We start from the raw sequence: 27424 nt of genomic DNA on the forward strand, positions 1-27424 counted from the left end.
CAGTAAAAGCTCACTAAAATTTGTCAAATTAAAATGGAATATCAAGAATCCATTGATCTTCAAACTAGAGCTAAGTTTGCAAAATCAGTATTTGAATCACCTGTCAAGGCCATAATTAAATTATAACGAGCTATATCTCATTCACTGCTGCTGGCAGATAATATACATTCACTTGAACATAATTATTGGCCTGAATTCACATAAGTATTTTTGAAAATACGGTTTATGCATATTTCAAGCATCAAATACACTTCATTTTGCACATAGAATGAAAAAGGTTCAAGCAACAAGAGTAATATAGAGTGCAAAGTTGATACATATTAAATCAGTTGAGTTTATTCAGATGAACCCACAATTAATGATTATTTAATGAGCCCACAGATTTAGTATATCAAATTCAAATACATGTAAGCCTTGGTCTCAAATCATAACAGCAAGCATAAATTTAGCATCTTTGAAAAAAAAGGCATGTATAAACATTTTGAGGTTTCTCAGTGAAAGTGTGAAAATGCACTTCATGCCTGTATTTGAAATATATACTTAACCATGGTTTCAAATCTATAGTTTTTAAAACTTTGTGAATTTAGACCATTCTTATCACTATATTACAATACGATAAATCGTTAGAATCATCTTCCATATTAGCAAGGCATGAACAAGCTATATCTTTATTTGAAAAAATACTTATAGGTACATTTCATAATTTAAACTATGTGAAATTGTGCTAAGTAGAGGTAAATGGAAGCAAAAAGAATACCTACTCCACGACAACTACATGGACAAATGCTTCAAACAATAATAGACATGATTGGAATCGAATTATGGATGGAATACAACATTCATATACAGATAGAATCAAATCAAATTGCAAACTGAATCCAATGATATATAAAACATAGATACATTTCTTTAAAATAGAGGCTATGTACTAGCCCTGAAATAACCCTTAACAGAAGAGAGAAAATATAAAATAACATTGGCACAATGTTCAGGGGATATGTTGAATCTTTTTTCTTTCTTCAAAGCATGAACACATACCTGGGAATTATTACTTTCTAGTACACATAATTAATTGAGTAACCATTGTAAATACCGGTAAATGTATTCAAATCTTGTATAATTCTTTTTTCTTGATCTTAGATATAAGGTTTGCTCTATAATACAATACTTAAATGGTTGTTAAGAGAAGAAACATACATAAACTTGAATATATCACCAATACTACTATATTTCAATGAATGTCTTATTCAGCCAATAACTAAATAATTTATTCAAAAGGTAAACTGAACATATTACTTGCACCTTTCTCTCAGTCAAGGTTAAACCAAAAACTGGTCCCATTATAGACCAAAATGATAATAAAGTATGACAGAACATACTATACAGCATTCTTATTCATGAAGGTCCAAACTTGTAGGCAGAGAAACCACATCATTTCATGATTTGTATTCCCCATGAATTATCCATGCAAGTGCATCCATCCATTAGGTCTCCACCCTTCAAAGAAATACTACAAAAACTGTATTATATAATGAAGACAATACAGAATTCATAAAACATAACTAGACAATATGGTAAAATTCAGTCTGTATGGTCTGGGTGGAAAAAAGAGAGTTTTGGCAAATACAACAGGCATGGATTCTGCAACGTGGTTAATCTATTGAAAATACGCGTCAAATTACAATGGACAGCTGAGAGGTTTTTGTCGAAAGTTGGTGGACTGGGACAGCAGATTGTCCTATAAGATTCTGACCGGACGAAAAATTGCAAATATGTCCTTTGTCCAGAGTCCAGGAGACACCGCTGTTTTGATTCACCAATTATTGACAAAGACTGCTTTGTCATGAAGGGCTTTTGACAATAGATTCCAGAAGGCGTCTGCATAGTGGTTGTGAAAACTCCCTACTATGGAACTAAAAGGGAGGGCATAATAATCTATCCAGACCCTTTCAAGATCTTTTAATAAATAAAGAGTAAAACTGTAGACTATATATTGACTTCACTATAAGCAATGCATGAATTAAATAAATTAGAACACATAATAATTTTACTGCCCCATTAATTGATCTTGTGCAGATACATAAACCAATTATCTAAGTGTCAAAATTAAAAATATACTTTTTGTGCAAGATTTTGTACGATGTAATACAGCAGGAAATGGTTAATACATGTAGATGGAATCAGTAAATGGTATAATTATTCAATTTTTGGAACAGCTATAACTCTCCAAGGCAATGTGCTCAATTATTTTCTATTGACCAGAACAGATCTAATTATCATCTAACCCTCATATTAGCGATTCTTCTATCAAGACAGCTATTTCTTTCCATGACATTGTGTTGTTTGCATGAGGAGTTGTTTTATCACATGACACTAAAATGACCAATCAACCGAGTTGATCCTTTTCCAGGCAGAAATAATACACTTTTTTTAAATATATAATTGAGTGATTTACTGATATTCATGATCAACATAAAACTAACAACATATAAAAGTAATTACTAAAAACTACAATTCTTGTGCTCCAATGATTATGATTTACCATATTCCAGCACTTACATGTAGTACTTATATTACATTATGCTTTGGTGCAGTGAATCTTTAAAATCAATGTTTTACACTTTTGAATAAGCTGCTGTAACATACTACTCCCAATATCGTTTAAAAATAAATATTTAAAAACATATTCTTTTATAGAATGACAAATTATTAAAAATAATATAGCAGTTATGAGGCGCCGATTATCTAGTTGCCTATTCAATGGCACACAATATATTACCCTGGTTTTAGCTCCAGCTGCTAAAGGCGCTTGGTGCATTCAAGGAATAATCCTGCCGGGTACCCATTCACCTCACCTGGGTTGAGTGCAGCACAATGTGGATAAATTTCTTGCTGAAGGAAAAACGCCATGGCTTGGATTTGAACCCACCACCTCTGGTTGAAAGACGTGAGTCGTAAACACTAGACCACGGCGCCCCCAAGAAAAACATAAAAATTCATGACATTTTAGATACTTCCAATTACAAAATATATAAGAATATTAATCACATACATAATTATATATCATGATAAGTAATACCATACATGTTCAATGAAGCAGTACAATAAAATATAATGTGAGCAATATTTTTAAAAGAATGTCAATCTACATTTTAGTACTATATTATTTGCTTTTAATAAGGTTTTATATTTCAAATAACATGAACATGAATAAATGTTATATAAATTGTAAGAAAATATCAAGATAATATTTATCCATTCTCATTAATACAGTGTGGCCTTTATACTAAATATAACCAAATTACATTCTACAATGAGATTCTACAAACAAGCGAGTGCTAGCTAGCCCCAAGTTTATATTCTTACAATTAAATACTGCATAATGACTTTAAAGGGGGAGCAAACTGACCTACAGTGCCTTCCATTGACTGTGAGTTATCAATAACTGGTCTTAAAATATGCCTTTTGAGATAACTACAGAGAGAAACTTCACTGATAATTTTTTTTCTCAGACAAACTTAAGTGTTTTTTAGACTTTTAGAGGAAAACTACCTGTTTTGCTACTTGGTAAGATGCACAATTAGTGTAGTGAGTAGTGAATTAGTGTGTTATCATTCAAGTGTGCCTATGTTACAAGACTATAAGAACTGCTTAGACTGTTGCATTATGGGTAATTAACCAAGCAACATGTGAGAAGTAGTTAGGAACTTGAGTTGGGGCTATTAGCCCTGCTGGTTTGTGGTCCCTTTAAAATAAATGTAACCAGTCTAATGATATAATCAAGTAAATTCAAGACTAACCTTTCACCTACACTTTGATCTTTAAGCTCATGAACTTAGTATTATCAGCCCATCAAATGAACAAAAACCAATACATTGCACATAATAATTCATGCTGAAAATGAGAATTAAATGCAGGCTGGTTAAATACAAAAGCTATTTTCAAATACATGGGAAGGTAAATTTGGACTCATTAACATTTTTTGCAGTGTGTAATGATGATGTTTATAATTATTTACCAGCACCACATTATAATATTTAGTTAAAAGGCATTCATCCTTTCAGACAGGAAGAAAATAGAAAAGTGATCTAGTACTCATATATTGCGAAACAAATGATTGAAAATATCTTGCCAAATCAACGAAAGTGAATATTGAAAAGAATGAATAATACTTAAATATCTGAATACTCTTAAGTCTGGAGTTATATTTCAGTCTACTACAGTATTTCTAGAAGTACACTAAAAGAATATTAATGTAAATGCTATCATATACATTTCCAATGTTGGAAAATGAAACTAAAGAATATTAATAAACCTCCATTAGCAATATTACAAATCAAAGCTGAAATGCTACCTTGTTAATGCCTACCTTAGTCATAATAATGGTGGCTAAACATTTGCACTTTGTGATAAAAACAAAGTTGACAGCCTTCGTTTCAACAAGTCCAAATACTTTCTTACTTTCCCTTTTCTTTCATCTTTGTACGTTCCTCTCTCTTCTCTGTCTCTCTGCTTCATCCGATTTCTGTGAAACAAATCGCTCATTATCATCCCAAGGTATGGAGATCTCATAGCCAACAGGTACATTGCCCTCTTTACGTTTGCCCAGAGCGGCTAAGATGACATCCACACCAGCGTTGATAGTTGATTCCTGTTGGGATGGGGATCCTAACTGTGGATTCACTTCAACCAAGTCCATTGAGCTCAGCATATCTGAGATAATGGGAACACATTGTCACATTATATCCAATTATTCAAGTATGTTGAAATGATAAAGCATCCAACAGATAATTCCACAGATAACTAGTGGGCAAGAGGAATGTTCATGGGGGTGCAAAAAAAAGGGCAACAAAAACCTGAGAAGACTATTAATGTGAACAACCCAAAACATGCGAGGTAATTGGAGTCAGATGTTGGATCTTAATGCTTACCTGAGAACTCTTCAACCTTGATCCTCCTAACTGTAATTGTGCAACATTTTTTCCAACAAAGAAACATAAGGATAAGACATTTTTGGCTCTCTTACTTCTTTTGTATATCATTGGGACATTTCAATTTGATAGATTGACGTGGATACTAGAAAATAGTTACTTATCATTTTGTCAAGGATATTTATGATTTCATAAAATTTCCTCCCCAGATATATAACAACACCATACTAATAGATTTCAGAAAAAACTTGATATCATTTGGAATGAAACGTGCTGCATTTGTATGTTTCAGTGAGTTTCATAACTGAAGTTGATAGTGGTTTCATGAGGATTCTATGGAGTAGATTCATTACCTGTCTGGGCTATTTCCTCTGCAATATATATGCCTTCTCTGTAAGTGAGTCCTCCAAGAACTAGAAAAAAAAAGAACAAGAATAATCTTGCCATTCATTGTAGTGATAACAACAGTAAAATAATAATAGTTAACACTGGTATACAATGAACGTTTGATTTAATTTTAATGTAAAATATGTGGTTTAGTTATGGGTAGTGAAATGTAAAACAGTGGATGGGATGGGTTTAATGTATGTTGATGTTTAGTAGTTTCATGTCAGGAACTCATGTTCATACAACTATCTACTTATGTAATTCAAAATTCAAAGAATATAAATTCCAAAAAATTAAGACAATTTTGTTTTTTTAACACATTTATAATTAAAGGATATTTCCCTGAGCATCTTATAGAAAATGCTGATGTAAAATTATGACAAAAAATAGGCATAATAGGCTGAATTGTTACAGGCAGTAAAATTAACAGCGAAGACAAACAATAAGAATTGCTAAACTAAATGTGTAATGATTCCATTTTATTTTACAATACATTATCACAGGAATATATACATATGTGTTTAATTTGTTTGCAATTTGACAGTTCTATCTAGTTTTGTCAACACGCACTTCAACAGTATAAATACACTTGCTACAATAAACTGTGAATAAAACCCATTAATGGGAAGATAACACCTATACCAAATACATTTCAGTACAATAGAATAAGTTTTACAGATATCCGATTGTTGGTCTAGCTAAGAAAATATTTACTGACTTAAATAAAATCCAATGAAGAAGATATGTACATCCTCTTCATGTAGATGAAATTTTCTTAAAACAATATGCATAAAAAAATATGAATGCAGAGCTACATGTACAACTACAAAAAAATACCAGGTCAAGATTATAATGGTACATGTGAAAAGGAAAAAAAAAACTATGTCAACATACATATACAGTAGTTCCTTAGGCAATATATTTTTTCTTTTCTCTCTCTCTAGTAAGTAGGATAATATCAATAGTAACAAATAAGAATCAAGTTGAATGACAGAGAGTAATGGCATGCATGTTGAATAGCATTCAAGGATCCTGATTCCAAATCTGAATGATGCCACTCATGCAACCTTGAGTATTTTCTGCAAATTGGCAAAATCCAATATGGCCACCAAAATATGCAAATTCCCCATGGAAATCACAAAACTGCCCAAACATTGACTATAATATGCCTGTAATTGTGACCCAGGAGTGAAATATCTGAAAACATGATTACAAAAAGAATAGTTATTTCCTTGATATTCAAAATGGCTGCCATAGACCCCTGTGTACTCTATGATGTACAATATGAAAGAGAAAAAATAATTTTCACAAGAGTGAGCACTATTGCATGCAATTGTGATCTACAAGTGAGGTACTGTCTGAAAACATGATTGCTAATGAAATATATCATTACTAATGTCATGTATGTGATAAATAATATATTTTGATATTCCAAATGGCTGGCATACATCCCTAACGATATCAACATTTTGAGTGGGAACAAATAATTTTGACAAATTTGGATTTGCTTGATACAAAATGCCTATAATTGTGATGTGAGAGTGAAATATACTGTCTGGCAAAACATGATTTCTAAGCCATTTAGGTGATAAATGCCATATTTTGACATTCAAAATGGCTGCCGTAGGCCCTAAAAGTATCATGTACAATACAAGTGGGGAAACCACACTTTATCACAAGAGTGGGCACCATAAAATGGATGTCATTTATCACCTACATGACACAAGAAATTACATATTTCATTAGCAATCATCATCATGTTTTAAGAAAATATTTTACTCATAGATCACAATTACATGCATTTAGTGCTCACTTTAATGAAAACTATTTTCCCCAATCATATTGTACTTATTAAAGTATACAGGGGTCTATATCAACCATTTTGAATATCAAGAAAAGATATATTTTGTCAAAAATCATGGTTTTCAGACATTATTTTACTCCCGCTTCACAATTACAGGCATATAAAGTGTTTGCAACTGTATGATTTTCATGGGTAATTTGCATATTTTGGCGGCCATATTGGATTTTGCCAATTTGCAGAAAATGCTCAAGATGGCATCATTCAGATTTGGAATCAGCACCCTCAAATTGATAAGGAACCACAAATAACATTGTATTCATCAGAAAACAAGGTTTGGTCCATTCTCTATGGGGCCTAGCCTGGACTAATAAGATAGATTTTGTATTCTTATACAATCATATTTTGAAATGAAGTTGTCGTAATATTTACACCTATATGGACACATAGATATCACATTGAAGAGGAAATTAAAGAATAAATTAGAAATAAACAGACAAATAAGTAGATAAACAAAGGAAAGAACAAAAAAATTAAAAGCCTTAACACTGCAGTGAGCAGCAAAGAAATTTATTTCTTGTCTAATACAGAAATTTCTTGCTTCTATTCCCAGTTTGTGCAGGGAGGAGGGGGAGGGTTTAATATATATATATTTTTTTTCAAGAATTGTTAATAATGAACTATTTACCTGGTGTGCCGGTACTAGCTGATACACCCGGATCCAGAGAATCAATGTCAAAGCTCAAGTGAACTGGACGTGTTCCTCTGTAGAGAAAGAAGGTCACTGACACTTACAACAGAAACATTCCTTGGAATACCCCCTCAAACAGGATTATCAAACAATAAACTCAAACCATGTGTACATAGTCAATAATAATGTCATAAAAGGATGTGTTATCTTCGTCATTTAAGCCTTTGAATTGACCACTGACAGTCATCTATTTAACAATTTAGAATTGATTAGCTTTGATAAAAGAAAGGTAAAAACAAAACAAAGGGGTTTAAAGAAAGGGGAATAATGAAGTTGCCTCCTATACAGCCCCTCCCCCTAAAAAAATATTTTAATAAAATGCAAATCACTGCACTAATTTAAAGATAATAAGTAATTCATATGATGAATGATAGCAAAATCACATGGATATTCTATTGCATTTCAAATGTCACAAAGATTGCATCAAAATATGAATTATGTAAATGTAATTATGTAAATGTATCTAGTTGCACTTATCCTTTTATTTTATTCATTTTCAATCATATATTAAATCTGTGCTGTTTAAATTTTGTTGCAATAAGATGATTCTATAGGACAAGGGGCCTTTTACATAGATGATACAATAAGTTGTTCAATTAAAAATAACTGTTAAGTCTATAGATGACAAGTCATGTCCTAAAAGTTACAATTTTAAATATCAAGCATATCAAGCACATTATCTCCTGCCTGCTAACTTACAAAATAAAGATTTGTAAAAAAAAAAATCTTATAATACACTATTTATACATCCCTATTTTCTTACCTTGGATTTATCATATCCATAGCTCTTGCAAAGACCTCAGCCACGCCATACTTCTGAACATCATGAATAGAAAATATCTGGATTCCATGCTTCTCTAAAATATGTCTAGATTCAAGAATTAAAGAGAGAATATATTTGTAAATGATAAACCCCTCTAAAATTTGCATTGACTTCAGGAGTAATAAATGAAGTCTAATATGAAAGATTATGAAAAATTATTTCAGATTTTAATTCAATCAAACATAAAAATTTAGTAGATTCATTGCATAGACTTAATGATGCAGGTATTGTATGCTTGGAAAGTCAAAAGTCAGTCAGATCTTTCTCAAAAAGCCCCTCTCCCCTTCATGAAACAGCCCTTGTCACTCACCTCTCTCCTACATCCACATCCCGGAGTCCAATATAGGCGATATCTTTACATGAGATACAAGAATCTAACCAATCAAAGTTTGGAAGTTTAGGCAAGTAATGACGCAGTTCATGACAAACAAATGAAAGCACCATGCCGTGGAGGTGGCCGGACGGAGAGGTCTGAGGTACGTTGATGTCGGCATGTGCGTCGACCCACAGGACGCACAGGTCCGGTCTTGATCGGGTGTGTCCGTGGAGGGAACCGATGGTGATGCCGTGGTCTCCACCGAGAGTTACACAAAGCTGGTCCTGTTTCGTAATGTCTTCTACTCCTTTTGATATCTGCAATGTATGGAGACGTCGATATAATTGGTTCGTTCAGCATTTTTTACAACTATTAGAATGCTCTGTTTCAGGAATCTGTGGCTCCTACATGTACATTATATTCCCTACCTCTCAAAAATATTACATTATTGTAATATAAATTCTGCCAAGTACTACCATAATGAAATTTATATTACAGTACTAGCAAATATGAATACAGCATGATAATAGAAAAGATTGTGGGGATCAGTCTAATATATAGAAAGTATGTAAGTATTTCTTTATGTCTCATACAGAAGAGGAGTGAAAAAACAAGTGTAAACAAGGTAAAAAGATATCTAAAAATGGTAGAGAGGTAATCTTGGGTTGTACCTTTTTAAGTGCTTTACCAAGGAATGGTGCATTTTTGACATGATTGACAGTAGCCGTCTCCTCATCCTGAGCGGGGAAGACAAGATCTCCATGATCAATTACTCTATGACCTGAATAATGTAAAAGATTGATTTAATTCAATAGTTTGACCAGTCTCCTGCCTCTAAATATTGATATCTATGATTGACCTACTGCATAGAGTACCAAAATAGGTAAATAAAGTTGCAGATAATCTACATACAAGATCAACATATTCAAAAGTGTAATATTTTAACCAGGTTTTGACAGCATTAAATTTTCAATGTTTTGCTGTTAAGCAACAAATTATGTAGACAACCATATGGTAATGGAGTATCCTTTTTGCAGGACCAATGGGGTATGAATAAAAAAGGCAGAAAATTCATATCAACAAGTAAAGAGCCTCTGGCAGTCTTGCCTGCATTACGCAATTCACTATAGCAGCCGTACTGACTTTGAAAATGACAATAGAATAATTATTCACAAATAACACCAATCATATGATAATAAATTACTATGTTCATTGACCCTAAATGACACTTGACCTTGATCATATGACCTAAGACTTGTGCAAGACTTGTGCAAGATGATAAGTGATACTTGATTACCCCTATGTCCACATTTCATGAAGTGTATCCATAGACTTTTAAAGTTATGATGGCAATTAAAAAAATACCCCAATTTAGCCAAAGTTCACTGACCTCAAATGACCTTTGACCTTGGTTATGTGACCTGAAACTCAGGCATGATCTTAGTAATACTTTATTACCCTTATGTCCAAGTTTCATGAACTAGGTCCATATACTTTTTAAGTTATGATGACATTTCAAAAACTTAACCCTTCGGTTAAGATTTCAATGTTGACGCAGCTGTCGCCGCCGTCCGAAAAGTATCTCTGCTTTGAAGGCGAGACAAAAATAGAAGAGTGATAGTTGGGAGGTGTGTCTAGATCTCCTTTGCATCGTACATGAATAGGTCAAGAAATGCTTGCTCTACTTTAGGAACAGTACTTTAGGGACCTAAGTTCTACTTTCTAGAGCTACTGTAAAAGGTCTGTGAGAATATTTTATTTCCTTATATCAAACGAACAAGCAAAGAGAAATGAATCAACTATGAATTGTATGCTTAGCAAACTGACAGTTCATATTTTTGTATTATACACGTATCTTATTCAGAACTTATAGGTAATATTCAAAATTAAGTAATATTTACATGTCACAATATGACAGTTGCCAATGTTTGCATTGGTCTTGGCTTTGTTTAAACAACTTATTTTTTTTCAAGTAAAATATTACAATGAACTTTGGTCCAATATCTTTGAGGAATGGATGCTTTGATGAAATATCACATGGTCCTAGTCTCATATCACATGGTCTTCCATACACAGAAGCTCAACAAACAATTTATATGTATCAATTATAAAAATTGCCTTCGATAAAATCCAATGAAACAATATATCCCAGGCCATTTTCCCTTGAGTTTGTATCTTACCTCTATTTTACACTTTTACATGTAGGTACATGTACAGTGTCAATCACAAAGAAAAATACACAAACATTTTATTTCGAGAAAAAAAAAGTATGACCCAGCTTTTAAGGTAACCTGGCAACCCTAGACAAAAAGCCATATTCTCCAGTAATCTTCTTCTTCATGAGAATATAAAGAAATCCCTACCCAATTTATGGATAAACATTCATTCCATCTGTGAACAACCTAAAAATGAGTTTGAATGGGATCCAATGAAACCATCCCAAAATGAGGAATTGGCAGAATGAGCACAGAAATACTGGAGAGTGACAGGTTTTTTTACTCTTTATCCAAGTAAGAAGAACAAACATTCTCTGATGTGCTTATCTGTGTTGACAATGTCTTGCTTGCATTAGCTTTTCAGCTTTAGATTTCATTATTTCACATTGTTACATGTAGTTTTTCGTAAACTTATGAGACCTCAATCTACGACTTCCAATATTAGAATTTAAATATCTTACCAAGCTCTTCAATGGATGATATCAGTCCAGCATCTCTTAAAACTGTTGGCCCATATACCACACCATCTTTGTCCTAGATTACAAAGAAATAATTAAGAAAACAAAGAGTCTGTATGAATTATTATCTTTATACTCCAATAACAGTGGGTACATACAGTATATGAAGTGCCATAGGGGGAGTCAAAACTTCTCCAATTTTTTTAAGGTTTTGGTATTTCATTATTTTATTTCTGTTAACATAGTAGAACCCAACATTCTGAATATGCATATTAAAAAAAGACTGCTTATCAACTCATCATATTCACATCTCAACTTCAGCTAAATAGACCGGGGGCTGGGAGAGTTTATTCAGCTGATCAGGTACATATGGTTTTATGGTCCCATCGTGTTGGCATGATATCAGTGGTCAAGAAAATGTGTTGCTGCCGGGTCATATCCTGTACGGAAGGCCCAGAGGACCCCATTTTTGTTGGCCATCTTGGATTTTTCATGAAAATCAATTATTTTCATATTTTTGCACAGATGATTGGAAAATGTTAAATAAATACGCATTTCACAATGATTTAGATAGTAGAAATCGATTGCAATTGTTTTCTGGACAGTCCAGTTAATATTTTTGGAAAATATATGAGAATTTAAGCCAAAATTTCCATGTTTTGGGTCAAAAATGTGCATGTGCATTGATATTTTTCTGTTTTGTCATTAATATCAACAAGTAATGCAAAATATCAGTATTCAACACGAAAGAGGATATACAAGAACATTGATATGCTCCATGACAGTATTAATGTCTTAACTTGCTTAGATAAAGGGAAAATACCTCCAGATGTATTCCCCGATATTGCGATAAAATGACACCAAAAGTAACCTCCATCACCTATTCACACTAGTGATACCGACTACAATGCGCTCGCTGGCATGCCTTTCAAAAGAGCACAATAGACTCAGTCGGTCTTGCTTCGCCTTTGTTGATGTGACTAGCACGCATGAATGCATGTAATGAGCGTAGTACGGTAATAGAAAATTGTATATTTCATAATATGTGTAATAGGGCAAAAGGCGTTTTCTACATATTAAAGCAACTTTTATGTTAATGAAACCTCTTGGAAAAGTTATGGGAGGCATTGCTCTGCATGTCGCAAGCAATTACGTTAGGGCACCTTAAAGCATAGTCCCACAAGAGCCTGTCGAAGGTACCCCACCTTTATCCGTAGCTTGACTATCAAAATATCTTTCTTTTGAAGCCCTCAATGTGGCAAAATGATGTTTCGGCTAGGTAGAAAAACAACTTTAAAAACAACTTGAAATCGCTTGGAGACGAAAGAGTGGGTTTTTCTCTATATAAGCTTAATATAAGGAAGTTAGGGCACAGCAAACCCTACCCACTAAGGGGGCTGCCCCAAGTCACCAAGCCCCTTTTGAAGAGGGTAGGCGTCAAAGTGCCAGCACTTCTTTATTATAAAGAGCCTACTCTTTCATCCCCAGGCCCAGGGGAGTTCATTAAATAAAAGTGGTTTTACTTCATAGCAGAAATATCTTTTTGCATCAATGGGGACTAAACACTGCAAATTTTCCAATAAAGAGGAAAATAGGCAAAAAGGTGGGGCGACTTCAGCAGCCCCTGAATTGAGTAGCGTCGATGTGCCAGCACTTTTTTGCATATAGCTGATAAAAGAAAGCATTTTCTTTCATCTTTTAGTGGTTTCAAAAAATGAAATTGGCTTCACTATATAGCAGGAATGCTCTTATGCCTGAACGAGGGGGTCAAAAACTGTGAAATATTCAATAAAGTGGGGAAATAGGCAAAAGGGTGGGGAGAATTTGGCAGCCTCTGACGGGGGTAGGCTTCGGCGGGCGAGCACGTATTCAAATGAAGCTGATAGAGAAAATCCTACCTTTTTGTCTCCCAGGAGTTATAAAACAATAAAAGTGACTTTTCTGCAAAGCAGAAACACTGTTTGTCTCAATGGGGCTCCAAAATGGGCAAAATACAAAACAGAGGTTGGGTGACTTCAGCAGCTCCTTGAGGGAGAAGGCTTTGATGTGCCAGCACTTTGTTATATGTATCCAAGTGGTTTTAAGACAATGAAAGTAGTTTGGTATATATAGGAGAAACATCTTTTTGCCTCAATGTGGGCTCCAAATTTACAGATTTTCTAATAAAAAGGTAAAATATGGAAAAAGGGGTGGGTGATTTCGGCAGACCCTTGAGGGGGTAGGCTTTGCTGTACCAGCACTTCTTTATTTGTAACTGATAGAATAAATGCTACTCTTTCATCTCCAAGTGGATTAAGGCAATGAAATGGGATTGCTATATGGCAGAAACACTTTTTGCCTCAATGGGGGCTCCAAATTGGCAGATTTTCTTATTAATTGGCAAAATACGAAATAGGGGTTGGGTGACTTTGGCAATCCCCTGAGAGGGGTAGGCTTTAGTATTTCATTATATGTTTATCTGATAAAGGAAAGGTTACTCTTTCGTCTCCATGTGGTTTTTTGACAATCAAAGTGGATTGCTATTAAGCAGAAAGACATTTGCTTCAGTGGGGGCTCCAAATTTACAGATATTTCCATAAATTTGCAAAATACAGAAAAAGGGGTGGGTGTCTTCAGCAACCCACTGACAGGGGTGGCTTTGATGTGTCAGCAATTCTGTAGCAGATAGAAGAAAGTCTACTCTTTTGTCTCCAAGTGGTTTAAAACAAAAGTGGTTTCACTACATAGTCGAAAGTCTTTTTCCACATTGTGGCTCCAAAATGGCAAATTTTCCAAGAAATAGGCAAAATACGAAAAAGGGGCTGTGTGACTTGGGGCAGCCCCCTGAGAGGGTAGGCTTTGCTGTGCCCTAAATTTTTTCAATGTAGCTGATAGAGATAAGCCTACTCTTTCGTCTCCAAGTGATTTCAAGAAAATAAAAGTTGTTTTTCTACATAACGAAGCATCATTTTGCTACATTGAGGGCTCCAAAATGCAAGATATTTTAATAGTCAAGCTACGGATAAGGGTGGGGTACCTTCGACAGGCTCTTGTGGGACTATGCTTTAAGGTGCCCGAACATAATTGCTCGCGACATGCAGAGCATTGCCTCTTCTAACTTTTCCAAGAGGTTTCATTAACATAAAAGTTGCTTTAATATGTAGAAAACAACTTTTGTCCTATTACCCATATTATGAAATATACAATTTTCTATTACCGGACTATGCTCATTACATGCATTCATGCGTGCTAGTCACATCAACAAAGGCGAGGCAAGACCGACTGAGTCTATTGTACTCTTTTGAAAGGAATGCAAGCGAGTGCATTGTAGTCGGTATCACTAGTGTGACTAGGTGACGGAGGTTGCTTTTTGGTGTCATTTAATCGCAACATCAGAGAATACATCTGGAGACATTTTCCCTTTATCTAAGCAAGTTGTGCCATTAATACTGTCATGAAGCATATCAATGTTCTCGTTAATACGGTATATCCTCTTTCGTGTTGAATGCTGATATTTTGCATTACTTGATGACAAAACTGAAAGATATCAATGCACATTCAAATTGTTGACCAAAAATATGGAAATTTTTGCATAAATTCTCATATTTTACCCAAAATATTACCCGGACTGTCCAGAAAACGATTGCAATTGATTTCTGCTATCTGAATCATTCTGAAATGTGTATTTATTTAATATTTTCTCATTGCAAAAATATGAAAATAATTGATTTTCATAAAAAATCCAAAAGAGCCGACGAAAATACAGGATATGACCTGGCAGCAACAAATTTCCTTGACCACTGATTTCAAGCCAACATGATAGGACCATCAAACCTAATGTACCCGATCAGCTCAATTATTAAACTCTCCCAGCCCCTGGTCTCAAAAGCACTAAAAGTGGTTGAGAAACTAAATTTGGCTTGTTATTGTATTCCAGCGGCCATCCATCACTTCACGTCTTTTGAAGAATCCAAAAGCATAATAACCATGCTTAGCAGAATTGTAGCATTTGAAGAATAACGTGGAGTCCTTGGGGGTAAAAAATAGAAAACTACTATAAACAGTATTTCTAAAAGGTATGCAGGCTGCAGATTTCAAAGACAATTTTTGGCATTACAATGATTACATGTAAATGTATGTATTATTACATTCAGCGAAGGTATAAACATATATCTCATGGCTCACCTTGTCTGTATACATCTACAGTATGTATAGATGTAAGTGCTTAGTATAGACAGCCAGACATTCTTTATCCACTGAGCATTTAAAACATGTTGGCACTTTTAACATGCTTTTATCTATGAGCATCCTCCACAACTTCAGTATGATTTTTCAACCCCCCCCCTTCACCTTCTTGAATAACTATTTTTCTCTCTTCGTCCTTTGTCCGCCGACATTCAAATGTCTTCTTCAAAATGTTCATGTTATTTTAAATCAATTGTGAATTCAGTACCAGTATTTGATTAGTTTACCTGGCCTTTATTGATGGGTACTCCTAAAACCCCAATACTCTGTAGTCGTGATGCCATACTTGTTTGACGGACTGATCTATGATATCCAGGAGATGTCCTCAACCAACTGGGTATTGCTCTGGAGCAACATCGCGTTATATTCAAAGCCATTTCGCATTTCCTTCAAAACATCCAAGTATATATCTAGAAGAAATGAAATGACATAATAATCAGGTTTCAGCAAGTAACTTTAATAATTAGACAATTCATATTGATGATGAATTCATACTTCAATCACAATGCATTGATGGATTAAAGTATAACAAAATGAAGATCTCATCAGCTGGAGTGATCAAACCAAGTTGTAATTTATCCAAAAACATCATTTGGGAAATAAAGAGAAAGAACTGGTCATGATCATGGCATGCATATTAATGTCAGTTAACTTTGAAACACTGAAACTTATTCTGGATTATTTTGACATTAATTGAAATAATAATAATCATAATAGTCAGTTCTTGTATAGCGCATAACACATTATGAATAACGTCTCTATGCGCTTCCAAAGGACTTGGATATTATTACCCTGGCTGTAGCTCAAGCAGCTTTTATGCGCTTGGCATTTCAAGGAATAAATTCCTGCCAGGTACCCATTCACCTCACCTGGGTTGAGTGCAGCACAATGTGGATTAATTTCTTGCTGAAGGAAACTACGCCATGGCTGGGATTTGAACCCACAACCCTCTGTTTCAAAGTCCGGAGACTAATCCACTGGGCCACAACGTTCCACAGAATGTGTGAAAGAATGGTTGCATGAAGTATAATCACTCAATAACATTCCCCTGAGGTGCATCTACATTGTATATTTAATGCTACCCTTTTCTGAGTGGTATTCAAATTTACTTCCACTCCAATGCATGTGATTGTTGTAATTTGTCTATTATTTCAATGATCCACCATATCTCGGTCTTAGTCACCCATGGAAACATTACATGCGCCGCGTACAGAAAATCACAGGCACAATGCATGCAACACTTCCATGGGATTGTATGACATTCCGATGGCTAATGTAATTTTGTTAAAAGATTCAAACTATTGTATTAAACTTACTGAACGATTAAAGTCACTTTCCCGCTTTTTTTATCCTTCTCTTGATTTTTCCACATTATTTTTCTTGGATGTTTACCAGGGCCATATATCAGAAGCGATATAGAAATTTTTCGCCTTATGAGGATGCGCGATTAGTTTATCGTTAAGTTTTGTTTAACTGCACCAAATTTCATGTGTTTTTGTGATTGCGGCCACAGTCAAGTACAACTATACTCTATAAAGAGGACTGTACTCAACGGAAGAAGAAGATTTATAATATTCATAACAAAGACAGTACCTGGGAAAGACTAGGCACTCAAATTATTTTACACACAAATCAATGCAAAGTGTTACACAAGTTGGTTGTTCTGTCTTTTCATTCTATAGCTAGCATGATCATGTGTCAATCCTGGTATTACAGATACAGAGTCAGTCTTGAGAGGGTCTTTACAACTACAAGTCAAAGTGGCCATGTTTATTGCTCCTTTTTATTGATCCCATCACATCGAATAATCACACAATTAATCATCGGCGATTTAGCCCCTGTGCAATTCACATTTCTCTATCATAGAATCGTGATATCCACATAGGACATATAAGCGTAAGAATCGCAGGCAGCGGTAATGAAAATGCCAACGGTCGGCCTCCTGTGTGCATGTCGTACGATAAGATGAGGCAGCGTAGCTCAGTCGGTTAGAGCGCATGTTTCGGATAAGAAACGTGAAGGGTTCGAGTCCCAAAAAAGTATGATGCTATACTATAGCGTTGTGTGTTAGCGTGCCTCACCACTGTATTCAGTGCAGGTGTGAATGCAATTGGAAAACAATCCGTCCATCGGAAAGGACGCAAATGTTGGTCCCGTGTATAGGAGAGTCGAAACATGCACGTTAAAACCAATATTCGTCAAAGAGTAGGGTGTTCACCCAGTGTACTGCACCTGCCGGTCCAGGCAAAATTCAGGTAAAGTACCTGATGCACCTATGCCCAGGAGGGCCCGGCCCTGCATCTTATACATCCAGATCCAGAAGACAAAATCAACAAATCCCACCAGTTGTTGTGTGTCCGGACGATCAATTTTAGAAAGTCATTTGGAAACAAGGCAAAAGCGATTTGTGTCTCGCCCACTTATGAAAATAACCAGAAATATCGTGATTTGCTAGGGCACGCAACAAAATTGTATCGAAACTTCATTGTGAAATGACTGGGATGGAACAACACTTGTCATAAGAGCCTTGCACGTGAACTTTAATGTTGACCTGAAAATTACCTTTGACCTTACCATGTGACCTCCAACTGCAGCATAACATGCAGGTCCCCCAAGTCTATCTACCATCCAAGTTTGGTTGAAAAGTGACTTACGGTTGTGGAGTTATCTGCCATAAGGTTTGTGATGGACGGACGACATTTGGACCCCTAAGTCTCGCCTTCACCTCTGGTGGGCGAGACAAAAATTACAAGCAAAGTTTCATCAATTTTTAGTACAAAACGTTAGGAAATATTATAGAGAACAAAATAGAAGACGATTATAACTATTGAATTCATACTTTTAGTGTAATCCAAAGACAAAAAAGAAGGCTTCAAAAATATAAAGTGTCGGGCCACCCGACCCCACATCCTACGGTTTAGCAGAAGTCATCATCATCGTCATCAGTGTACGGAAGAAGAAGGCAAGCCTGTCGAGATTTCCGGTCGTTCCTTCTGATAGTGCTTGTTCCAACTTGACTATTTTAAATGACTTGTAAATTACATGCATGCATGTTGCATGGATGGATATTTTTTGGGGAGAATTTGATGATGGCAAGACAAATGTTTGTCCAGCCTGTGTTTGAAGGAATCAATAGAGGGTGCCGACACAACAGATGGAGGAAGATTATTCCATCGGTCTACAACCCTCTGACTAAAGCTGTTCCTCCTTAAAGCAGTATTAGACTTCTGTTCAAACAATTTTAGATGATGTCCTCTTGTGTCTTGAATGGCAGGGATGAAATATACAGATCAGTCAGATGAGTCAACATTAACAAGTCTATTCAAAATCTTAACAAGTGGAATGCCTCTGGCCGTCTCACCTGCATCACGCGATTCAATATAGCAGCAGTGCTGATTTTGAAAACTACTATAACTCGCACAAGATGTTCAGTGATACTTGGTTACTCTTATTTCCACGTTTTATGAACTAGACCAATACACTTATAGAGATATGATGGCAATTCAACAAATACCCCCAACGTGGCCAAAGTTCTTTGACCTTACATGACCTTTGACCTTGATCATGTGACCTGAAACTCGCACAGGATGTTCAGTGATACTTGATTACTATTATGTCCAAGTTTTATGAACTAGACCAACACACTTTCAAATTTATGGCTGTAATTCAACAAATACCCCAATTTGGCCAAAGTTCATTGACCCTAAATGACCTTTGACCTTGATCATATGACCTGAAACTTGCACAGGATGTTCAGTAATACTTGATTACTATTATGTCCAAGTTTCATGAATCAGATCCATAAACTTTCAAAGTTATGATGGTAATTCAACAGATACCCCCAATTCGGCCAAAGTTCATTGACCCTAAATGACCTTTGACCTTGGTCATGTGATGTGAAACTCATGCAGGATGTTCAGTGATACTTGATTAACCTTATGTATAAGTTTCATGAACTAGGTCCATATATTTTCTAAGTTATGATGACATTTCAAAAACTTAACCTTAGGTTAAGATTTTGATTCCCCCAACATGGTCTAAGTTCATTGACCCTAAATGACCTTTGACCTTGGTCATGTGACATGAAACTCAGGCAGGATGTTCAGTAATACTTGATTAACCTTATGGCCAAGTTTCATGAACTAGGTCCATATACTTTCTAAGTTATGCTGTCATTTCAAAAACTTAACCTCAGGTTAAGATTTGGTGTTGACGCCACCGCCGCCGTCGCCGTCGGAAAAGCGGCGCCTATAGTCTCACTCTGCTATGCAGGTGAGACAATAACCTCGATCATGTCTCCTATTTGTCTTCTGTAGTGTAGCAAGTACATTCCAAGGCTTACAAGTCTATCCTGGTATGGCAAATGCCGCAATTCTGGGATTAGCTTTGTAGCTCTTCTCTGTACCTTTTCGATTTTAGTGCCACACTACATTTCCATATTCCAAAATACCGTACTAATGTCTTGAACAAGGTCACTCACACGTATTGCGAGGTTAGTATGCTATACTAACCTCGCACTAAGAACGTGTTTACACAACAGATTTTAGAGTTGTCGGTTAACATCGCTTCATAACGCGTATAATAATAGCCGAAACTCATTCCGCTACTCACCAGGGCTTTTTCTGGTGAAAAGCGTTCCATTTTAAATTTTACAAATATTTTTTATGTAAAAAGCATATAAAAAAGAGCAAAATCGCTTACCTCGGCCTGGAAAATTGCTTCGCATGTCTCTTCCACAGAAATCAAAAGGAAGGTTGTTGGTGGCGCTAATACAATTCACAACCTTAATTCAGCTTGTCTGTATTTTTTTTCATTAGATTCTTGATTCATTGTATGCGCAATTCCCATGATTGTTTGATAAAATATAGACACCTGAATAAATGCAATAACCTAAAAAAACATACTTTTTATATTATTGTTGCTGACGATAATACTTTTGGAAAATAATCAAAGCGATGACAAATTAAACAAAAAATATAGAAAATTCTACATACCTTGAACGAAGCCCCACAAGTGCTACCGTTCGTTTGTCAATTAAAGTTCCACCAAAGTCTTTACAGTATTGAACACTTTGCAGACTTCGCATAACGCTTTGCTTTGATTTACATGTAAAATAGTTTGTGCCTAGTCTTTCCCTTGTAGTGTCTTTGATATGAAGATAAATCGCACGCCTCTTTAGCTCATTAGACAAAAAATTTGGGAAATTGCAAGCTCGCTCCGTATTTTGTCAACGAGAAGAAAAATCAACGCTTAAATGACGCTATTTGAGGGATATTCATCATATTAGGGGGAATTGACTTCACATCGTTCGGCAGACCAAAAAAAGCTTCGGTCTCTGTTATGTTGGTTGTTCCGCTGAACTCCGTTGGCTCCACTCACCAAATACAGAGACCGAAGTTGTAGCTCGATCTGTACAGGGACTCAATGATGTATTTAAGTTTGGATAAAACAGGGAAGTGAAGTTGCGCGACAGCCGAAGTAAGTCACTGTTTTTCCCCCTTTTACCGGTAAGTTTATTTTTCCCCGTTTTGGTGCATTTCAGACCAAAATGGAATAATAATCTTTATTTTGGTACAGTTCTTTTTATATATTTTTATGAAATAAAGACAAAAATCGATGAGCCCCGTCGAGGGATCTGGATTTTGCATTATTAACCCCCTAATGGACTGGGGCCCGTTTCTCAACACCGGGACAAGTTAGTCATATCTTTATCCACCAACCACGGAGTTAGTTCCAATCTTACTAAACCCGTTTCACGAAAGCCTTCCTAACTAAAATCCATTGATATCGATATATTGGCAGAAAGAGTAGACGAGACGTGGCCTTAGTCACAAACTAGAATAATTTTCAAAAAGCAAAAATATGATAAAACTGCAATTATTGTGATGAATTTGGAAATACATCATCAAAATAATAGCAGAGGCAAAATATTTACCATGCATACTTAAACCATGAAGACTGGAGCATATGTAATTGCTGAGAAAATGAAATTATGAATAATTCATTTCATGACTTGAAAAAACATGTGGACGTTGAGATGGGTACCCCCGGGATAGTAAATTGTAATAGTTTAGGGTCATTCCATCTGGATTCACCCAGTGGTTGCACCCGACCGTCTCAGAATTTGTTGTAATTTGGTACATATAAAATTCACCATGGCCCACGTACAAAACAAAAAAATAAGTCCAATTGGTTCGTCGGTTCTCGCGCTACGGCCCGCCCTTTTCTCCTTGTTTTGACAAAAATGGGCGTGACCTTCAACTTTCAATGGCCACTGCGTCGTAATGTGTCGACCAATTTTCATGAAACAGGTACCATTTATTAGGAAATTCAGAGAGGAATCCAAAACATGCATCAAATAATGTATTGGAGCGATTTATAAGGTCATGACCTTTGACCTTTACTTTGACCTTGAGTTTGACCCCCGGACAAATAATTTTTTAACTTGATTTTCGTGTATGTTAATAATTTGTATGATATTGACAAAATATGTTAAAACCAATGATGATATTTTATGTCTTCACCTTTTAAAACTCTTCCAAAGATACCATGAAATTTCACTCTAGTCCCACATACTAATATTCATGTTAGTAAAAGTGTTTACCAGTTACATGATTTCTTCCAATCTTAACTTACAGTATGCATGCACATGAAAAGAAATTAAGCTCATCAGTTCACAAATGAAACATTAAACATTTATGCTCATGAATAGGTATCTGTTTAGGCATTTTGATGTTCAGCAATATATATCATATATATATATATATTCTTGTTAGTAAAGTGTTTACTTTTATCATCAAATTGTTGAGTATATGCCTATTTACTAACAAGAATATATATATATATATGTACATATATGACATATATTGCTGAACATCAAATTGCCTAAACAGATACCTATTCATGAGCATAAATGTTTAATGTTTCATTTGTGAACTGATGAGCTTAATTTCTTTTCATGTGCATGCATACTGTAACTTAAGATTGGAAGAAATCATGTAAATGGTTAACACTTTACTAACATGAATATCAGTATGTAGGACTAGAGTGAAATTTCATGGTATCTTTGGAAGAGTTTTAAAAGGTGAAGAAATAAAATATCATCATTGATTTTAACATATTTTGTCAATATCATACTAATAATTAACATACATGAAAATCAAGTTAAAAAATTATTTGTCCGGGGGTCAAACTCAAGGTCAAAGTAAAGGTCAAAGGTCATGACCTTATAAATTGCTCCAATACATTATTTGATGCATGTTTTGGATTCCTCTCTGAATTTCCTAATAAATGGTACCTGTTTCATGAAAATTGGTCAACACGTTACGACGCAGTGGCCATTGAAAGTTGAGGGTCACGCCCATTTTTGTCAAAACAAGGAGAAAAGGGCGGGCCGTAGCGCGAGAACCGACGGACCAATTGGACTATTTTTTTTTGTTTTGTGCGTGGGCCATGGTGAATTTTATGTGTACCAATTTACAACGAATTCCGAGAGGGTCGGGTGCAAAATTGCACATTCATTGGGTGAATTGGCATGGAATGACCCTTTACGGAAGTAAACCACAATGATTTTCGTTGTAAAATAATGATAATTATATGTTTATTTATGGTTCCAAACATCATCAAAAAATAGTTAAACATAAATTTTAAAAATTTATAGATACCGAATCACACGATTTTATAAATTCTTTTCATAAATTAGAGATAGAAGTTATCAAAATGTTGATAAGGGTCTGAAAACAACGAATACGAGTCCATTTATGGATGACCTGAAGTGGTAGAATCTGTATCGATTCAATTTTTTTACTATTTCAAAATGAATGGTTTTGTTGCGTTTTACCAACAGTTTTTATAGTTTCTGTGTATTACAATTATTATTGAATGATCTATTACACCTGTTTTGCAATGTAATTTCAACTTCTATGATTGATTACGTAAGATTATAAGTTTTAAATTTCGAGGCACTTTGGCATGTCATAGTATACCCACGTGATGCCACTACATCATTAAGAAAGAAGCTATGACAGGTTCGGAGGTGTCATAAATATTTAGTCAGGTTGTTGTTCCCGATCTTGGCAAAGAGGGCTTCGTGAAACGGTTAGCGGACAAGTAGCTCACTATCTCAGATTTAGTCAAGTAGTTAGACTTATGACGGTGTTGAGAAACGGGCCCCTGGCTAGCCAGGCGGCTTCTAGAGAGTAAAAATCATTTACTAACGTAAGGTTACTCTCATACGAAGCCAGGCCTTCTATCTCATAGACCCACACAAAGGAAGCCAAAACCTGAAACTTTCACCCCCGAGATTTCTACTTTCCTTCTAAAAGATCTAGCTCTAAATCATGTACATGGGATAAAACTTCATTTCCGACATTTCTACGCTCTCGTTGTTATTTTAAAAACAAGAATTCATCAAAAAAATGAAAAGATATTGTGAAAAGACGGAAGAGACTTGCCCGATGTTTACGCCGCCATCTTGTTTCTTATTGTACTTCCCCAACGTTACGGACGCTCGTTATCTTGTCATTTTTTTGATGAATTCGTGTGTAGGAAGCAAGATTTTCGTGTTAATGTTTGCACAAAAAAGGAGAGGGAAAGGGAAAGGAAAAGGGGAGAGGGAAAGGTAGAGGAGAGAGAGGGAAAAGGAGACCATAAAATAGAAAGAAAACAAAGGAAAGGAAGAGGGGAAAGAAGAGGGAAAGGGAGGGGAAAAGAAAAATGGAAAGAGCGAGAAAACAGTAGGGGAGGGAGAAAGGAAAGAAAAGAAGGGAAAGGAAAAGCGAGAAAGGGAATGGAGGGGGCGGGAAAGGGAGAGAGAGAGAGAATGATGAAGGGGATAGAAAAATGTCAAGTTTGAAGATCTGAATATTAACACTAAAACAAAATTAGACTTCCATGTTTTATTTATAAAAATACCATCTTTTTCATGATTATAAAGGTTCAACATCCCTGTTCTAGGTCTAACTTCAACATAAATCTACTGGCGCTTTGCGCTTGAATTCTGGATGTCATCCCTTTTTTAAAAGAATAGGTAATCTGTCAGACTTTTCAAATCCCAAATTTAAATCTTAAGCGCAAATGCCCTCGCATTATTTTTCATTTAGATACAGTCCTGTCATCAATATCAAAAATTATAAGTGCGAGCTTCGCCCTGGCATCATTTTTGTAAGTGACAGTTATGATGTTGTTCATATTTTAAAAATGCTTAGAATGTCCATTTGTTGAGGTTTAAATGTCCAAAAGTTCAGCACTCGCATAATTTGTAAGGTAAATAGGCCTACCCTTTAAATTGTTATACAAAGGTGCTTATACAACGTCCAGAATGCAGTTCGGAATATTGAAAATAACTGTTGGTCCCGCTATTTCTGCCCGTGCGACAAGCATTTATCATTTTGAATCATGAGATTCACCTTTAAAATATGATGAAAAAGTATCGTTAAGACTGAATTAAGAAAAAAAGAAGCTCACGTTTCACGCTCGCATTTTGATTCGTTAGCTTATGATAATAATGGTGCATGACTTCGTTAATATATTTTATCGGACATGTCCACCTTTTGGTGCTTCAAGAAAAATAGACACAACACACAAATGATAATAGAAAACGAACAAGAATAGAATAGATAGTTACCTATCCCACTCATGAATTCTTATTTAACAGTCCCCAAAACGTCTTTTTTTCGTGTTAGCTTATTTCATATACATATATATATATATATATATATATATATAGGTCTCCTCATCATGGTTATAAAAAGGGCTCAGAATGTTTTATTTTCAAGTCCTTGTATCAGAATTTTCAGCTCGGGCAGCTCTATCGCATTTTGATTACTATCCTGTTGATTTATTTATTTGAACAAAATATTTAAAATGTCCAGCTTTTAGAACAGATATCAAAAAAAGGTATTCACCTTTGATCATAGATGAGGAAGAAGAAAAAGAGCAAAAAAATAGGAAACAAACTAACGAATTAATGTGACACAATTTTTCTTCATTTCAAGGCGACTCTTTACATATCATCATTGCTGATGGCGTTACAATAAGCCAGTTCGTAGTTCCTTTCTGCGCATGATCAAAAGATTCTACGCATGATCAGAGGAAGGTCATTTGTACCAAAGTGACATGGTGGTTTAAAATCTAATGAGATAAGCACCAACTTTGATTTCTTGATTATTCATATATTCTTTTGAATTGTGGTTTTCATTTACATCCACAATGCGTCCACGAACGACTGGTTTTCACAGTTTGCCAAGTACATTGTGCAACATGCTATGATATGCATTCAAAGTAGGAATGCAACAAATACCTTCATAAAGTGTTCATTTGTGTGCTATTCTAGTCACCTGGTCTTTTCAATTTCTTCATCCTGCTATGTAAGGCAAGCTTACGTAATATTTTGCTTTGAAATCTGCCTATCATAATGAAAGAAATGAAAGGTCATTTGACCGAAAATTGTCCATGAGTAACTACGAACTGGTCTATAGAAAATACCGCTTGACAGCAAAAAAAAAAAAAAAAAAACAGAAAGAGGAAAATAATGCTAAGCGTCTAAAATGCAGCTAGCAGTACAAGCTGCAGAACCGTAAACAAACGTCTTGTGAATAATATCGCGCGCCCTCTTTAGGCAAAAGTTGATATACACGATGATCCGGCGGCATCTACGTGAAGATCACGAGAAAATGCTTTTTTTTTCTTAAAAAAAACAGCAAAGAGAAGTCAACAAACGATCCATATGGTTCGGTAAGTGTCATAGCACAATTAGAAACTTTAGGTAAACTGTAATGGCATAGTTATTTTAGTAAAAAGGGTGTGAAAGATTCGCGTGCACCATGTGCATATGAATCCTTCGCACCCGAGATGCATTGAACCCATGAGTGTACTAATACTAACCTCGCAATACGTGTGAGTGGTGTACGAGGAGAAATGAAAAAAAAAAATTAATGTTTAAAAAGTCCTCGAAACAGACAGCTGCCAGTTGTCTAATCGTTCTGTAAGTTTCGTAGGAGGACTTGATTCTGTAAATACTCTTATGAAATTTGCGTGAGTTTGTTGCAATTTTGCATGCGCCGTGCCTTCAATTTTCCTTTACACGGCGGCAGTAATAATACGGTACCGTACCGGTACGTATGCACCCAGGCCATGGGTGTCGGGTGGAACAAGGTTGCCTCAATAGAGAAAATTAGAGTCAATGCCTGGTTGGCAAGTCAATTCAAACTGTGAAATAACAAAATCAACATAACGTTGGTTTGGTACTTACTCAAGTTACTGTTATCTCAACAAGATGATGTGATGAACAACTCACAATTGATGTTAGATGATAGATCTTCTCTGACAATTTCGTAAAATTCGAGCTCAACTCTCACAACGCAACGTACGGTACGTCGATGGAATTGCAAAACAATGGCGCGATTACGGTACCTGAAATTTCGCACAGAGCTAGCTAGCTAGCTAGAGCGACGCGGCGCGCGGCGGCCCGAGATCTAGGAGGGCTGGCCTTTTGGTCAAGAGAGATTGATCGTCATT

The 27424-nt window shown here is 35.4% G+C and overlaps 1 protein-coding gene across 2 annotated transcripts; it reads right to left on the reverse strand.

Annotated features, from left to right (window-relative positions):
* On the reverse strand, window positions 1-27424 carry LOC129265008 (arginase-1-like). 2 transcript variants are annotated; one of them, XM_064101877.1, is made up of 9 exons: window positions 27159-27424; window positions 16135-16317; window positions 11687-11759; window positions 9681-9790; window positions 9004-9326; window positions 8634-8738; window positions 7808-7884; window positions 5285-5344; window positions 1-4713 (listed from the first exon to the last, which is right to left on the reverse strand). In XM_064101877.1, the coding sequence occupies exons 2-9, from the start codon at window positions 16282-16284 to the stop codon at window positions 4475-4477; spliced, it is 1137 nt and encodes a 378-aa protein (XP_063957947.1). In that variant the 5' UTR covers window positions 16285-16317; window positions 27159-27424; the 3' UTR covers window positions 1-4474. The 2 variants fall into 2 exon arrangements, with proteins under 2 accessions (XP_063957947.1, XP_063957949.1); XM_064101879.1 differs by lacking the exon at window positions 27159-27424 and adding an exon at window positions 18747-18765.

Source organism: Lytechinus pictus, chromosome 7 (assembly GCF_037042905.1).
Source record: "Lytechinus pictus isolate F3 Inbred chromosome 7, Lp3.0, whole genome shotgun sequence".
In the NCBI taxonomy this organism is placed as follows: Eukaryota; Metazoa; Echinodermata; class Echinoidea; order Temnopleuroida; family Toxopneustidae; genus Lytechinus; species Lytechinus pictus.